Below are 16,321 nucleotides of genomic sequence, written 5' to 3'. Positions count from 1 at the left end.
AAAATCGAAACATGTCTGTGTCCCCCCTCTCCCTGTATCACTGGATTTTTTTTTTTAATTGAAACGCAACAGATTTTTCTTTGAAAGTCATTTTTCCTTTTCCTTTGTGATTTAAATGGAAAACTTTATATATTTGGCCATGTCTCCCTCTCTCTGTAAATTTCTGGCAGTGTCTCCCTCTCTCCATAAATCTCTGGCAGTGTCTCCCTGTCTGTGTTAATCTCTGGCAGTGTCTCCCTCTCTCTGTAAATTTCTGACAGTGTCTCCCCCTCTCTGTAAATTTCTGACAGTGTCTCCCTCTCTCCGTAAATCTCTGGCAGTGTCTCCCTCTCTCCGTAAATCTCTGGCAGTGTCTCCCTCTCTCTGTAAATCTCTGGTCGTGTCTTCTAGGTTGGGAAATTCATCTCGATTTACGATCTTTTTTTTTTTTTTTTCTTTTTTTTTGCTAATGAAATCACATTCATATCTTTCATCACCACTTATCAAGGCCCGGAGGCCACTCGAGGATAAGGTTTAATGAGTGTACAGTAGTTAATGGGAAAATATCGTAGCAATCATTAGTAGTAGAAATTTGGTAAATAGGGAACGACTCATCAAGAACTTGTTTACGTTGGACTTGAAAATGACCATATTGTAATCAGTTGGAAAGCAGGGAAATGTTCCACAGGTGTGCAGTTCTAAGAAAAAAACTTTGTTCATGGAATTCATGTTTAGGTTTAGGCACAGATAAAGATATTTTTACACCTTTTATTAAATTTTTTTTTGTAGGTATTTATTATCTCAGACTTTTTTAAATTAATTTTTTTTAAATTGTTTTGTTGTAATTTTTATCTATTTAAGATTTTAATTTTTTTTTTGCTAATAGAAACTGAAATATCTGTATCCGATATTTTTTTAATCTAGCGCAACTGTATTAATATCTTTTATTTTTCTTACACCTTATTTTTTTTTTTTTCAAAAAATCTTTTCGTTGTATTTTATTATTTCAGATTTTTAAAAGTTACTTTTTTATTTTTATTTTTTTCATTGTAGGTATTTTATTATTCTGTGCCTTCTTTGTGATTCTTCTGTACACGTATTCCGTCTTGCCGGCGGCGGGTACTACACCTTGTTTTGGTAAGTATGAGCTTGTTCATCATAGCATTGTTCAAAATGGAGTTTAAATTTCTACTTAAGATTATGACGTCACACCTTGAAACAGAAAAGAAAGATCTCATACATATATTCGCTGTGGCCAGTCGTTCAAATGTGCTTTTCGGTTTATATAGTTTCTAAATCTACTTTTGTCTACGATATATATACACACTGACAGTGAATACAACACAACACAGCTGATCTACAAAATTTATATTTTGTTGATTTCACACTGACAACAGTTTTGGATTATTATTATTTTATCAATTACTGGTTGTTTTAAATCAATAAATATTTATTTTTCTTGTGTGTGTGTGTGTGTGTGTGTGTGTGTGTGTGTGTGTGTACGTTACTTACTTATTGCATTTTCTATCCGCAGCCGTTTTCCTGATGTTCAACCTGATCATGTTATGTTTGGCAACCCTGATAAACGCGTTAGTCGTTAGTCTGTCAAATTGTGAATCTTGTCGAGAAGTACCGAAAGTCTTGCGGGCCGTAAGTGTTAAACTTTTCCTTGTTTTTCAAGTTGCCTCCTCACATATCACTGAGAGAGTTCGTAACACTTTTTTTTTTTTTTACATGGGGGTCACCACTTATCAAGGCCCGAAGGCCACTCAGGGATAAGGGTTATTGCGTGTACAGTAATCAATGAGATAGTATTGTAATAATCATTAGTATTGGGGGTTTTGATAGAGTGTCTTACTTAAGGGGGCGGTTTGTCAGGAGTTTGTTTATGTTAGACTTGAAGACGTCCAAGTTGTAGTAAGGTGGAAAACAGGCAAGCGGCAGAGAGTTCCACTGGCGTGCAGTTCTAAGAAAGAAACTTTGCTCATGGAATCTACGTTTGTATTTAGGCACAGATAAAGAGTGGGGAACCTGAGGACTTGTCCATTCTCTCAACAAGGACTTTAATAAACTGTGATCTGATGAACTCGTTGCACGTGCACCCTATCGATGTACATACATCCCTGACAAACCCGTCTAGCAGCAAAATCTCGCCCTTTTACTGTTAAGGTTCTTAGATGCCAGAAAGCCGTCTACTCTAATAGGACTCTAATAAGACTGGTGGTCTTTGGAATTCCCTTCCTGTTTCCTGCTTCTCTGGCTGTATTGGGATGCAGAAAATTAAATTTAATGTGAACAAACATCTCGTTGCTCAACTCCCCACAGCCGCCTGTTAGACATGATCTCCAATTTTTATTTTACTTACGTTCACCCTAACAAGGCACATCGCCACTTGGACGTAAGGGGATACTATTTGAGATCATGTCTAGGAAAGATTAACAAGATATTGGTTTACATTACATTTAAACTTCTGCATATCAGTACAGTCAGGAAATCAGGTAGCAGGAAGGGAATTCCAAAGTCTAGCTGTTCGAGGGAAGAAACTATTTCTGGCATTTAGGGACCTAGTTTATTATATTCAAAACATCACATCAAAACACTAGGGTCGTTGGCCTTTTTTTCTCTGTTAACTGTAAAATGCTCAGAAAAACAATTGAATATCCTCTGTTTTTTTTTTTTTTGGGGGGGGGGTCACCCTGTATATATATATATATATATATATATATATAGAAAAAATGGTGATTAGTAAAAATCTGAAAAAGTGCTCAATACTATTGCAGAGCAAATATATATATATTTTATTACCATTTAATCTGCTTAGTTACACATGTTTCAGTTAGCGAATCATATCCATAACCCAGTATCTTCATCAGACTTTACAGATCACGTTATTATGATTAGAAAAACGATATTAGAAGAAGCACAAAAAAAGGTAGGAGGGAAAGAATTTCAATTCTAATTCGACAACAGTTAAGTTTTAAGATTTAATAAACATTGGAAGGTGGTAAGAGGCGAGGGGGAGTTTAAAATATTCAACCAGACTCGAACGAGGAGGGAGAGAGAGGAAAAAAGTGGAAAAGAAGGGTGTAAGATGAGTAAAACTTTGAAATCAGAGGTAGGGTAAGAGGAAGAGAAAGAGAGGAATAAGAACTAAAAGGAGAAGGAGAAAGACAAGCAGTTAAGGATGTGGCACTAACTTCTGAACTGTAGCAGTTAGTTGTTGGATACATGTCATATGGAGTTTGGCAAGTTAAAGATCTATGCGGATTGAGAGGGGGGGCGTTGTTTGCAATGTAACGCCTCCCTCGAGGAGGTGGCTAGGACTCTTATTTCACAGAATCTTGGCGCGTGTCGTCTAGGCTCCTCCGAGGTTGTTACATAATCTGGTATGCTGAAAGCGAATATCGAAGCGGCAGGCAGGAAGAAAGACAACGATTGTAGTCTATCTACAAAAGCTTAATTCTCATAAAATTATGTACAAATGTTTTTACAATTCTCATTCAGATTTTGTAAGTTCTTTTCAAAGTCTCAACTCTCTTCACAGAAAGCGACCGATGGATGTATGAGGTGGGGAGGGGTCACGTCTCTGCTCTAATCTGAGCTAAAACTCTCTTCGACTCAACTCTTCTCTGAAACACTGGCTAATTTTCGCCCGACAGTCGTATATATAGTAAGGTAAGTGGATGGGGGTGGAAATTCTCCCCAGCCAATAGGATTTTGCCACGAAATCTCCACGAAATCCTAAGCCCCAGGTCCCTGGGTGGGCACCGTTCCCACACCTGAAATTCTCTCACCATTTTCAAGGACATATGTCAATTCTGACACCCGACCCTGCGTTCATGTAAGGCCAGACAAGGTTCTAAGTGAAATTTCCTGTCGTCAACTTTTAGCCGTAAAAATATATTTCTCTGGTTTTCAAACAATATCTATTTTGACATAAAATAAAATATGTATATTTATCTTCTCTATCTTAAATCCTTGCGTTATCTGGCGTCACCCAGGAATACAAAGCTACCTCTGCGTAGTTCTAACACTCCTCAATGGGGGATTACGTTACAGCAATAACTAAGATGCGTCCTCTCAAAGCAAGCTTAGTTACATCCAACTTAAGTGCATTTATCTATTTAAATCTCTATCTATATAAAAGCCAAGTACGTCCAAAGATAGAGTACTGCTGCCGCATCTGGGCTGGATCTTCTAAAAACAGCTTATCCTGCCTTGACAAAGTTCAAAATAGACTTCCTGGCTTAGTAGGGGATGCCCTTTTCTCTTCCCTGCAACCTCTCTTCCACAGAAGAGACATTGCAAGCCTGTCTTTGTTTTATCTTTATTTCTATGGCAAGTGCTTGTCTGCGCTCCAATCTCTGGTCCCCCCTCGCAAATCTTTCACGATAAACACCCGTCTAGCTAAAACCACTGTCAGTAATTTCCCCCACTCTTTATCTGTGCCTAAATCAAAACGTAGATTCAATGAACAAAGCTTCTTTCTGAGAAGTGCACGCCTGTGGAATTCTCTTCCGTTTACCTGTTTCCCACCTGACTACAACTTGGATGTCTTCAAGTCCAACATAAACAAATTCCTGATTAATCGCCCCCTTAAGTAAGACACTTTATCAAATCTATTACTACGATATTATTCCATTGATTATTGTACACACAATAACCCTTATCCCTGAGTGGCTTCCGAGCCTTGATAAGTGGTGATCCCCATATAAAAAAAAATGCATTGACTATAAAAGGTCTTTAAGAAATTAAGTAAATTAAAAATTGCAAAGTATGAATGGAATTAATATAAAAGGATATGAAACTATGAAAATATGCAGAAGGATGTAAATAAAATAGTAGTAGTAATAATAATAACTAGCGGGACCTGTGGAAATTCGTAGCCCTTTTGTTAAAATTGCAAAAGTTTTATCTAAGTAATCTGGTTAATGTAGTGTCAGAATATATCTGGTTATTACGGTTTATCTCTAATATCCTTATAAGAATCTGTGACATATTTCCATTGTATAGTGTTTAATGTTTGTGCAAAATTTATAGGTTCACCCTCCTTTTTCATTAAAAAAAAAAAAAATTTATAGGTCCATCCTCCTTTTTTCATTAAAAAAAAAATTATAGGTCCATCCTCCTTTTTCATTAAAAAAAAAATTATAGGTCCATCCTCCTTTTTCATTAAAAAAAAAAATTATAGGTCCATCCTCCTTTTTTATTAAAAAAAAAAATTATAGGTTCACCCTCCTTTTTTCATTAAAAAAAAAAATTATAGGTTCATCCTCCTTTTTCATTAAAAAAAAAATTTATAGGTTCATCCTCCTTTTTCATTAAAAAAAAAAATTATAGGTTCATCCTCCTTTTTCATTAAAAAAAAAAATTATAGGTTCACCCTCCTTTTTTCATTAAAAAAAAAAAATTATAGGTCCATCCTCCTTTTTCATTAAAAAAAAAAATTATAGGTTCATCCTCCTTTTTCATTAAAAAAAAAAATTATAGGTCCATCCTCCTTTTTCATTAAAAAAAAAAAATTATAGGTCCATCCTCCTTTTTCATTAAAAAAAAAAATTATAGGTTCATCCTCCTTTTTCATTAAAAAAAAAAAATTATAGGTCCATCCTCCTTTTTCATTAAAAAAAAAAAATTATAGGTTCACCCTCCTTTTTTCATTAAAAAAAAAAATTATAGGTCCATCCTCCTTTTTCATTAAAAAAAAAATTTATAGGTTCATCCTCCTTTTTCATTAAAAAAAAAATTATAGGTTCATCCTCCTTTTTCATTAAAAAAAAAAATTATAGGTCCATCCTCCTTTTTCATTAAAAAAAAAATTATAGGTCCATCCTCCTTTTTCATTAAAAAAAAAATTTATAGGTTCACCCTCCTTTTTCATTAAAAAAAAAAAAATTTATAGGTCCATCCTCCTTTTTTCATTAAAAAAAAAATTATAGGTCCATCCTCCTTTTTCATTAAAAAAAAAAATTATAGGTTCATCCTCCTTTTTCATTAAAAAAAAAATTATAGGTCCATCCTCCTTTTCATTAAAAAAAAAAAATTTATAGGTTCACCCTCCTTTTTTCATTAAAAAAAAATTATAGGTCCATCCTCCTTTTTCATTAAAAAAAAAAAATTATAGGTCCATCCTCCTTTTTCATTAAAAAAAAAAAGTATAGGTCCATCCTCCTTTTTCATTAAAAAAAAAATTATAGGTCCATCCTCCTTTTTTATTAAAAAAAAAAATTATAGGTTCATCCTCCTTTTTCATTAAAAAAAAAAAATTATAGGTCCATCCTCCTTTTTCATTAAAAAAAAAAATTATAGGTCCATCCTCCTTTTTCATTAAAAAAAAAAAATTATAGGTCCATCCTCCTTTTTCATTAAAAAAAAAAAATTATAGGTCCATCCTCCTTTTTCATTAAAAAAAAAAATTATAGGTCCATCCTCCTTTTTCATTAAAAAAAAAAAATTATAGGTTCATCCTCCTTTTTTCATTAAAAAAAAAATTATAGGTTCATCCTCCTTTTTTCATAAAAAAAAAATTATAGGTTCATCCTCCTTTTTCATTAAAAAAAAAATTTATAGGTCCATCCTCCTTTTTCATTAAAAAAAAGAAAAATTTATAGGTCCATCCTCCTTTTCCATTAAAAAAAATATTATAGGTCCATCCTCCTTTTTCATTAAAAAAAAAATTATAGGTCCATCCTCCTTTTTCATTAAAAAAAAAAATTATAGGTCCATCCTCTTTTTTCATTAAAAAAAATATTATAGGTCCATCCTCCTTTTTCATTAAAAAAAAAAAATTATAGGTTCATCCTCCTTTTTCATTAAAAAAAAATTATAGGTCCATCCTCTTTTTCCATTAAAAAAAATATTATAGGTCCATCCTCCTTTTTCATTAAAAAAAAAAAATTATAGGTCCATCCTCTTTTTTCATTAAAAAAAAATTATAGGTCCATCCTCTTTTTCCATTAAAAAAAATATTATAGGTCCATCCTCCTTTTTCATTAAAAAAAAAAATTATAGGTTCATCCTCCTTTTTCATTAAAAAAAAAATATTATAGGTCCATCCTCCTTTTTCATTAAAAAAAAAATTATAGGTCCATCCTCCTTTTTCATTAAAAAAAAAAAATTATAGGTTCATCCTCCTTTTTCATTAAAAAAAAAAATTATAGGTCCATCCTCCTTTTTCATTAAAAAAAAAAATTATAGGTCCATCCTCCTTTTTCATTAAAAAAAAAAATTATAGGTTCATCCTCCTTTTTCATTAAAAAAAAAAAAATTATAGGTTCATCCTCCTTTTTCATTAAAAAAAAAAAATTATAGGTTCATCCTCCTTTTTTCATTAAAAAAAAAATTATAGGTTCATCCTCCTTTTTCATTAAAAAAAAAAATTATAGGTTCATCCTCCTTTTTCATTAAAAAAAAAAAATTATAGGTTCATCCTCCTTTTTTCATTAAAAAAAAAATTATAGGTTCATCCTCCTTTTTCATTAAAAAAAAAAAATTATAGGTTCATCCTCCTTTTTTCATTAAAAAAAAAATTATAGGTTCATCCTCCTTTTTTCATTAAAAAAAAAATTATAGGTTCATCCTCCTTTTTCATTAAAAAAAAAAATTATAGGTCCATCCTCCTTTTTCATTAAAAAAAAAATTATAGGTTCATCCTCCTTTTTCATTAAAAAAAAAATTATAGGTTCATCCTCCTTTTTCATTAAAAAAAAAATTATAGGTTCACCCTCCTTTTTCATTAAAAAAAAAAAATTATAGGTTCACCCTCCTTTTTTCATTAAAAAAAAAAAATTATAGGTTCATCCTCCTTTTTCATTAAAAAAAAATTATAGGTCCATCCTCCTTTTTTCATTAAAAAAAAAAATTATAGGTCCATCCTCCTTTTTCATTAAAAAAAAAATTATAGGTCCATCCTCCTTTTTCATTAAAAAAATAAATTATAGGTTCATCCTCCTTTTTCATTAAAAAAAAAAATTATAGGTTCACCCTCCTTTTTTCATTAAAAAAAAAAAATTATAGGTTCATCCTCCTTTTTCATTAAAAAAAAAAAATTATAGGTTCATCCTCCTTTTTCATTAAAAAAAAAAATTATAGGTTCATCCTCCTTTTTCATTAAAAAAAAAAATTATAGGTTCATCCTCCTTTTTCATTAAAAAAAAAAATATTATCGGTCCATCCTCCTTTTTCATTAAAAAAAAAAATTATAGGTCCATCCTCCTTTTTCATTAAAAAAAAAATTATAGGTCCATCCTCCTTTTTCATTAAAAAAAAAAATTATAGGTCCATCCTCCTTTTTCATTAAAAAAAAAAAATTATAGGTTCATCCTCCTTTTTTCATTAAAAAAAAAATTATAGGTTCATCCTCCTTTTTTCATAAAAAAAAAAATTATAGGTTCATCCTCCTTTTTCATTAAAAAAAAAATTTATAGGTCCATCCTCCTTTTTCATTAAAAAAAAGAAAAATTTATAGGTCCATCCTCCTTTTCCATTAAAAAAAATATTATAGGTCCATCCTCCTTTTTCATTAAAAAAAAATTATAGGTCCATCCTCCTTTTTCATTAAAAAAAAAAATTATAGGTCCATCCTCTTTTTTCATTAAAAAACATATTATAGGTCCATCCTCCTTTTTCATTAAAAAAAAAAAATTATAGGTTCATCCTCCTTTTTCATTAAAAAAAAATTATAGGTCCATCCTCTTTTTCCATTAAAAAAAATATTATAGGTCCATCCTCCTTTTTCATTAAAAAAAAAAAATTATAGGTCCATCCTCTTTTTTCATTAAAAAAAAATTATAGGTCCATCCTCTTTTTCCATTAAAAAAAATATTATAGGTCCATCCTCCTTTTTCATTAAAAAAAAAAAATTATAGGTTCATCCTCCTTTTTCATTAAAAAAAAAATATTATAGGTCCATCTTCCTTTTTCATTAAAAAAAAAAATTATAGGTCCATCCTCCTTTTTCATTAAAAAAAAAAAATTATAGGTTCATCCTCCTTTTTCATTAAAAAAAAAAATTATAGGTCCATCCTCCTTTTTCATTAAAAAAAAAAATTATAGATCCATCCTCCTTTTTCATTAAAAAAAAAAAATTATAGGTTCATCCTCCTTTTTCATTAAAAAAAAAAAAATTATAGGTTCATCCTCCTTTTTCATTAAAAAAAAAAAATTATAGGTTCATCCTCCTTTTTTCATTAAAAAAAAATTATAGGTTCATCCTCCTTTTTCATTAAAAAAAAAAATTATAGGTTCATCCTCCTTTTTCATTAAAAAAAAAAATTATAGGTTCATCCTCCTTTTTTTCATTAAAAAAAAAATTATAGGTTCATCCTCCTTTTTCATTAAAAAAAAAATTATAGGTTCATCCTCCTTTTTTCATTAAAAAAAAAAAAATTATAGGTTCATCCTCCTTTTTTCATTAAAAAAAAAATTATAGGTTCATCCTCCTTTTTCATTAAAAAAAAAATTATAGGTCCATCCTCCTTTTTCATTAAAAAAAAAATTATAGGTTCATCCTCCTTTTTCATTAAAAAAAAAATTATAGGTCCATCCTCCTTTTTCATTAAAAAAAAAAATTATAGGTTCACCCTCCTTTTTCATTAAAAAAAAAAATTATAGGTTCACCCTCCTTTTTTCATTAAAAAAAAAAATTATAGGTTCATCCTCCTTTTTCATTAAAAAAAAATTATAGGTCCATCCTCCTTTTTTCATTAAAAAAAAATTATAGGTCCATCCTCCTTTTTCATTAAAAAAAAAATTATAGGTCCATCCTCCTTTTTCATTAAAAAAAAAAATTATAGGTTCATCCTCCTTTTTCATTAAAAAAAAAAATTATAGGTTCACCCTCCTTTTTCATTAAAAAAAAAAAATTATAGGTTCATCCTCCTTTTTCATTAAAAAAAAAAAATTATAGGTTCATCCTCCTTTTTCATTAAAAAAAAAATTATAGGTTCATCCTCCTTTTTCATTAAAAAAAAAAAATTATATGTTCATCCTCCTTTTTCATTAAAAAAAAAATATTATCGGTCCATCCTCCTTTTTCATTAAAAAAAAAATTATAGGTCCATCCTCCTTTTTCATTAAAAAAAAAAATTATAGGTTCATCCTCCTTTTTCATTAAAAAAAAAAAATTATAGGTTCATCCTCCTTTTTCATTAAAAAAAAAAAAATTATAGGTTCACCCTCCTTTTTCATTAAAAAAAAAAATTATAGGTTCACCCTCCTTTTTCATTAAAAAAAAAATTATAGGTCCATCCTCCTTTTTCATTAAAAAAAAATTATAGGTCCATCCTCCTTTTTCATTAAAAAAAAAAAATTATAGGTCCATCCTCCTTTTTCATTAAAAAAATAAATTATAGGTTCATCCTCCTTTTTCATTAAAAAAAAAAAATTATAGGTTCACCCTCCTTTTTTCATTAAAAAAAAAAAATTATAGGTTCATCCTCCTTTTTCATTAAAAAAAAAATTATAGGTTCATCCTTCTTTTTCATTAAAAAAAAAATTATAGGTTCATCCTCCTTTTTCATTAAAAAAAAAAAATTATAGGTTCATCCTCCTTTTTCATTAAAAAAAAAATTATAGGTCCATCCTCCTTTTTCATTAAAAAAAAAAATTATAGGTCCATCCTCCTTTTTCATTAAAAAAAAAAAATTATAGGTTCATCCTCCTTTTTCATTAAAAAAAAAAATTATAGGTTCATCCTCCTTTTTCATTAAAAAAAAAAAATTATAGGTTCATCCTCCTTTTTCATTAAAAAAAAAAAATTATAGGTCCATCCTCCTTTTTCATTAAAAAAAAAAATTATAGGTTCATCCTCCTTTTTCATTAAAAAAAAAAATTATAGGTCCATCCTCCTTTTTCATTAAAAAAAAAAATTATAGGTTCACCCTCCTTTTTCATTAAAAAAAAAAATTATAGGTCCATCCTCCTTTTTCATTAAAAAAAAAAATTATAGGTCCATCCTCCTTTTTCATTAAAAAAAAAAAATTATAGGTCCATCCTCCTTTTTCATTAAAAAAAAAAAATTATAGGTCCATCCTCCTTTTTCATTAAAAAAAAAAAATTATAGGTCCATCCTCCTTTTTCATTAAAAAAAAAAATTATAGGTTCATCCTCCTTTTTCATTAAAAAAAAAAATTATAGGTACATCCTCCTTTTTCATTAAAAAAAAAAAATTATAGGTCCATCCTCCTTTTTCATTAAAAAAAAAAAATTATAGGTCCATCCTCCTTTTTCATTAAAAAAAAAATTATAGGTCCATCCTCCTTTTTCATTAAAAAAAAAAAAAAATTTATAGGTCCATCCTCCTTTTTCATTAAAAAAAAAAAAAAATTTATAGGTCCACCCTCCTTTTTCATTAAAAAAAAAAAAAAATTTATAGGTCCACCCTCCTTTTTCATTAAAAAAAAAAAAAAATTTATAGGTCCACCCTCCTTTTTCATTAAAAAAAAAAAAAAATTTATAGGTCCATCCTCCTTTTTCATTAAAAAAAAAAAAAATTTATAGGTCCACCCTCCTTTTTCATTAAAAAAAAAAAAAAATTTATAGGTCCATCCTCCTTTTTCATTAAAAAAAAAAATTATAGGTACATCCTCCTTTTTCATTAAAAAAAAAAAATTATAGGTTCATCCTCCTTTTTCATTAAAAAAAAAAATTTATAGGTCCACCCTCCTTTTTCATTAAAAAAAAAAAAAAATTATAGGTCCATCCTCCTTTTTCATTAAAAAAAAAAAATTATAGGTCCATCCTCCTTTTTCATTAAAAAAAAAATTATAGGTCCATCCTCCTTTTTCATTAAAAAAAAAAAAAAATTTATAGGTCCACCCTCCTTTTTCATTAAAAAAAAAAAAAAATTTATAGGTCCACCCTCCTTTTTCATTAAAAAAAAAAAAAAATTTATAGGTCCACCCTCCTTTTTCATTAAAAAAAAAAAAAAATTTATAGGTCCACCCTCCTTTTTCATTAAAAAAAAAAAAAAATTTATAGGTCCATCCTCCTTTTTCATTAAAAAAAAAAAAAATTTATAGGTCCACCCTCCTTTTTCATTAAAAAAAAAAAAAAATTTATAGGTCCATCCTCCTTTTTCATTAAAAATAAAATTATAGGTCCATCCTCCTTTTTCATTAAAAAAAATAAAAATAAATAAATAAATAACTACTTATGTCGATTTCAACTAAAAGCAATGTTATCTATTTACTAATCATGTTGCAATTAGTTAAATATTAGTTAAATATTAACGAGACCTGTGGAAATTCCACAGTAGCATCTTTCATATGTAATATATTGCTGCTGGGCATTCTGTGAGCATTCAGCATGAATGAAGACACCATCATATTATTGTAACCATTTTGTTAAAACTGTATCCCCCCTCCCTTACTAAAATAGTAATTGATATATTGCCTGGCTGATTATTTCATTACAAGCACACCTGTCAATTAACTCACATTTCATAATTTTTCATAATTCTTGGATATGCTACTAATTTTGACAATCATTTTTCATAATTTAAACCCACCTTATCGTCTCTCCCTTATAAATAATAACTTTGATATATTTTCTGGGTTGATTTCATTACAAACAGCAATCAATTCCTGGTATTCTCATAGTATATATGTTCCACCTATCTTATCCAATCCTGGGTGACGCAGCGTATTCTGCTAGAATATATCTTCCACCTATATCTTTTGATCCTGGGTATTCTGTTACTACATATTTTCCATTACGTTTAAATCGTAAACTGTTTCAGCCATTTTCTGGGACTGACTTCCCATTCCCACGCCACTGTTAAAAATATACATGAAATAAAGTAACGTTTAAATCGTAAACTATTTCAGCCATTTTCCGGGACTGACTTCCCATCCCCATGCCACTGTTAAAAATATACATTAAATCAAATAATGTCTAAAACGTAAATGGTTGCAGCCATTTCCGGGACTGACTTCATATCCCCCACCCCACTGTTAAAAATATACTTGAAATAAAGTAATGTTTAAATCATAAACTGTTTCAGCAGCTTTTTGAAATTAATACATAAAAACATTAGCACGGTTAGGGATTTCTGAGTGTAGTATCAGTCTCCGCATTCCAATTACTTTAACCCCCTCCCTTGTTTGGTCTCAGTTAATGGATGAGAAATCCTTCATGACTGATACAATTTTTATTTCTATTATTGACCAAAGTGCCCCTTTTGGGGAGCTGGTTTCCCCTCAAATTTAAAACCGACCTCATGTCTAACTCTCGAAGGGAACACAAGTAAACAAACAAACAAACAAAAAAAAACAAAAAAATCAGAAGGGACATTTTCCAGGGCATTTTATAATTTAATCAGAAGATACATTTCCTGGGGATTTTGTAATTTAATCAGAAATTACTTTTTCCAGTTACTTTTGTAATATTAAAACTTTGTTACATTAAACATAGTACCTATTTACAATGCCTCCCCACGGGACAGAGTTAGACACCAGGGTCGTTTTTTAACGTGGAGAAAAGGAACAAAAAAAATTGTCTCATCTGTGAAGGATTTTTCCTCCACTAAGAGAGAATAAGACATTGAAATGTAGCATCTGAAGAACAGATACTACACTTTGATCTTAGTCAAAAGACTAAGGAGAACAAATCATTTTTATTAGCTTTGCCTTAAAAGCGACACCAATTTTTCTTGGTTTTATTAGGAATTGGAATATTCCACTTTCCTTTTTTAGGGATGCACAGCATAACGGTTGAAGCGAATACGGATAATCTATATATGTATAAAAGTGGCTGTCTGCCTGTCTCTCTCACTACAGACTCGAAATTTGATATACAGGCTGTTAAGGGGGTCAAAGTTCAACGATTTGACCTTTGAAAACTCTACAAAACTACTCCGCCAATTTTGGGTCTAAACACTTGACATTTTAGATATAGATTCCTTGGACATGGATCTAACTTAATAAATTAATTTGAACCCAAAACAGTAAATGTTAAGGGGTCATAATATGGGTCAAAGTTTTTTAAAAAAATTGACCTCTGTGGTCTCTACCAAATTACTCAGACAATTTCTGGTCTAGGCATTTGAAATTTTACATAAAGAGCATTCAGAGATAGGGCAAGCTTTTTAATCGGTTTGGGTCGAAAATTTTTAGTTACCAGTATGTATGTTTGCATAGTAATTAATTGTCTGTATTTTTGAGATGAGGTGTTTTCATTTATTGAGATTGTCGGACTGACTTCTTCATTTTGGTTGTTATAGTCACAACGTTTTGGCCGTTTTGCCCCCCCCCCCCCGACCTTCATCAGGTGTTTTGTATCGAACTGGGGAACCGTTTGTTAGGAGTTTCGAACCCAACCCAACCCTTTATTATTACGGGGGTACTGTGTTCGGACTCCAGCTAGGCTCTGGGGCATAGTTGCTGATTCTCTGTTTTGAATATTACTTTTCACTGCTTTCGTTCAGGATTGAACTCAGCACCTTTTGGGTAACTAAACTTTGATACAACGTCTAGGACCACCAGTGACATATGGCCGAGTGGTCCTTTTTAAAGTTAAAGTAAAGTTTTCAATTGTTAGCCTTTATTTAAACCTACATCACTTCCGGTTTTGCGGTGGTCGTAACAGCAAAGACGTCAGGTTTTTTGCCCATCATAAGTGACATTAAATTAAATTAAAACATGAACTAATAGCTATTACGTTATGCATGCATATTCGTGATGGCCTTCCAGTTTGTTGACTGTCATGGCTCTTGTGGGCTGCGACATTGTTTGGCTTTTTTTTTTTTTTTTTTTTTTTTTTACACAGTGATCACCACTTATCAAGGCCCGGAAGCCACTCAGGGATAAGGGTTATTGCAAGTACATTATGTTAGTGAGGAGATTTGCTGAAATTTATTATATATAATCTCTGTGGAATTTATTATATATAATCTCTGTGGAATTTATTATATATAATCTCTGTGGAATGTATAATATATAATCTGTCACATTCTGAAAATGCTATCATAAGTTACTCGATTGCTGGATGGCATCGTCTTTTCGAGTTAAAACTCCTACTTGTGAGACATCGGTTTGGGTTATTGACTGGTTGGATGGCTGCGTCCCTTGTCGAGACGAAGTAGGTTCATTTCACAGTCGGATTTCGTCGCGGTTTGCTTGATCTGTGTTGGTTAATTGAAATTCTTGTGTGCGGGGCGTTTGCTCAGTTGGTAGAGTTCTTGCCTCGCATGCAAGAGGCTCGGGTTTCGAATCCTGAGTTTGGATGTGTCTAACTGATGAGTCTTGGACTTCCGGTTCGTTGACTGTCATGGCTTTTGTGTGCTGCAACGTTGTTTGGCTGTGGAATTTATTATATATAATCTCTCACATTCTGAAAATCATATATATATATATATATATATATATATATATATATATATATATATATATATATATAAGAGAAAGAAAATTAAAACTAAGTTAAATATATATATATATCATAATTCAGGAATTTAAAATTTGTGATTTGAAAAAGTTAAATTTAAAATATAGAAATTTTATTGTATGCAAGACAAAGAATACAGTATAATAAAATATATTTCCTTAACCCATGAGTTTCGATATTTATACATCTCCTCAGAGGAAAAATATTCGCAAATATTATAAAAATATTATAAAATTATTTGCTAAAGGTAATAAACATAGAAAATTAAATTAAATGCTTTTAAAGTTTTTTTTAAAAACATTTAATTTTCTATGTTTGTTTATCTTGCATACAATAAAATTTCTAATTTTTTCAAATCACAAATTTTAAATTCCCAAATTATGATTTATTTGCTCTATCTAGAATATTGAGCAATTTTGTTTAGCTTGGAGTGTCTTATATAAAATATTACATCCAATAATATTTTGTAAGACCGATAATCACTGGATTTGCATACCAGTAGATTTATTGTATTTCATTATTCTGAATAATTTTATATATATATATATATATATATATATATATATATATATGGTTACTTCATTTAATCTACAAATCAGATTTTCCTTAGAAATTGTCAAAGGTGTAGTTTTCTCTGGAAAAGTTTTGCATGTGGAAAACTTCATTTTTTTTTTTTTAAATTCAATCCAACTCCACGTTTATTTGTTCGACATTTGAATGTTATGGTGGTCAAACAACCTTTTATACCAACGTTTATCCACAGGCAGGTTTCCACCAGAAGTTAGTATACATGTATTTTTTTTTTTTTAATCTGGCAGAAACAGGTTATTTTAGCCTGAGAGCAATCTATAACCCTCCTCTCTCAAAAAAGTGTAGGCATTTATCTCTGTCTTTCTCCCTCATATATATATATATATATATATGTTTTTGTTGTTTTAGCGATAATTATATTCAGTAC

The 16,321-nt window shown here is 29.9% G+C and overlaps 2 protein-coding genes across 2 annotated transcripts in view; one reads left to right on the top strand and one right to left on the bottom strand.

The window, feature by feature from the left end:
- Positions 1-16,321, bottom strand: part of LOC145268612 (uncharacterized) — a 746,770-nt gene that overhangs the window by 35,788 nt on the left and 694,661 nt on the right. The gene's annotated exons all lie outside the window — the stretch shown is intronic.
- The window catches only part of LOC145268613 (neuronal acetylcholine receptor subunit alpha-10-like), a 106,299-nt gene that overhangs the window by 85,697 nt on the left and 4,281 nt on the right, over positions 1-16,321 (top strand). The window contains exons 7-8 of the mRNA XM_080124082.1: positions 1,033-1,116; positions 1,514-1,629. Coding sequence (XP_079980208.1) covers positions 1,033-1,116; positions 1,514-1,629 — 200 coding nt within the window. The remainder of the gene's footprint in view (positions 1-1,032; positions 1,117-1,513; positions 1,630-16,321) is intronic.

The sequence above is a fragment of the Euprymna scolopes genome, chromosome 44 (assembly GCF_053919585.1).
Source record: "Euprymna scolopes isolate OS-2025 chromosome 44, ASM5391958v1, whole genome shotgun sequence".
NCBI classification, from domain to species: domain Eukaryota; kingdom Metazoa; phylum Mollusca; class Cephalopoda; order Sepiida; family Sepiolidae; genus Euprymna; species Euprymna scolopes.
Note: the sequence above shows the minus strand (reverse complement) of the source record. Positions and strands in the feature narration are given on the sequence as shown.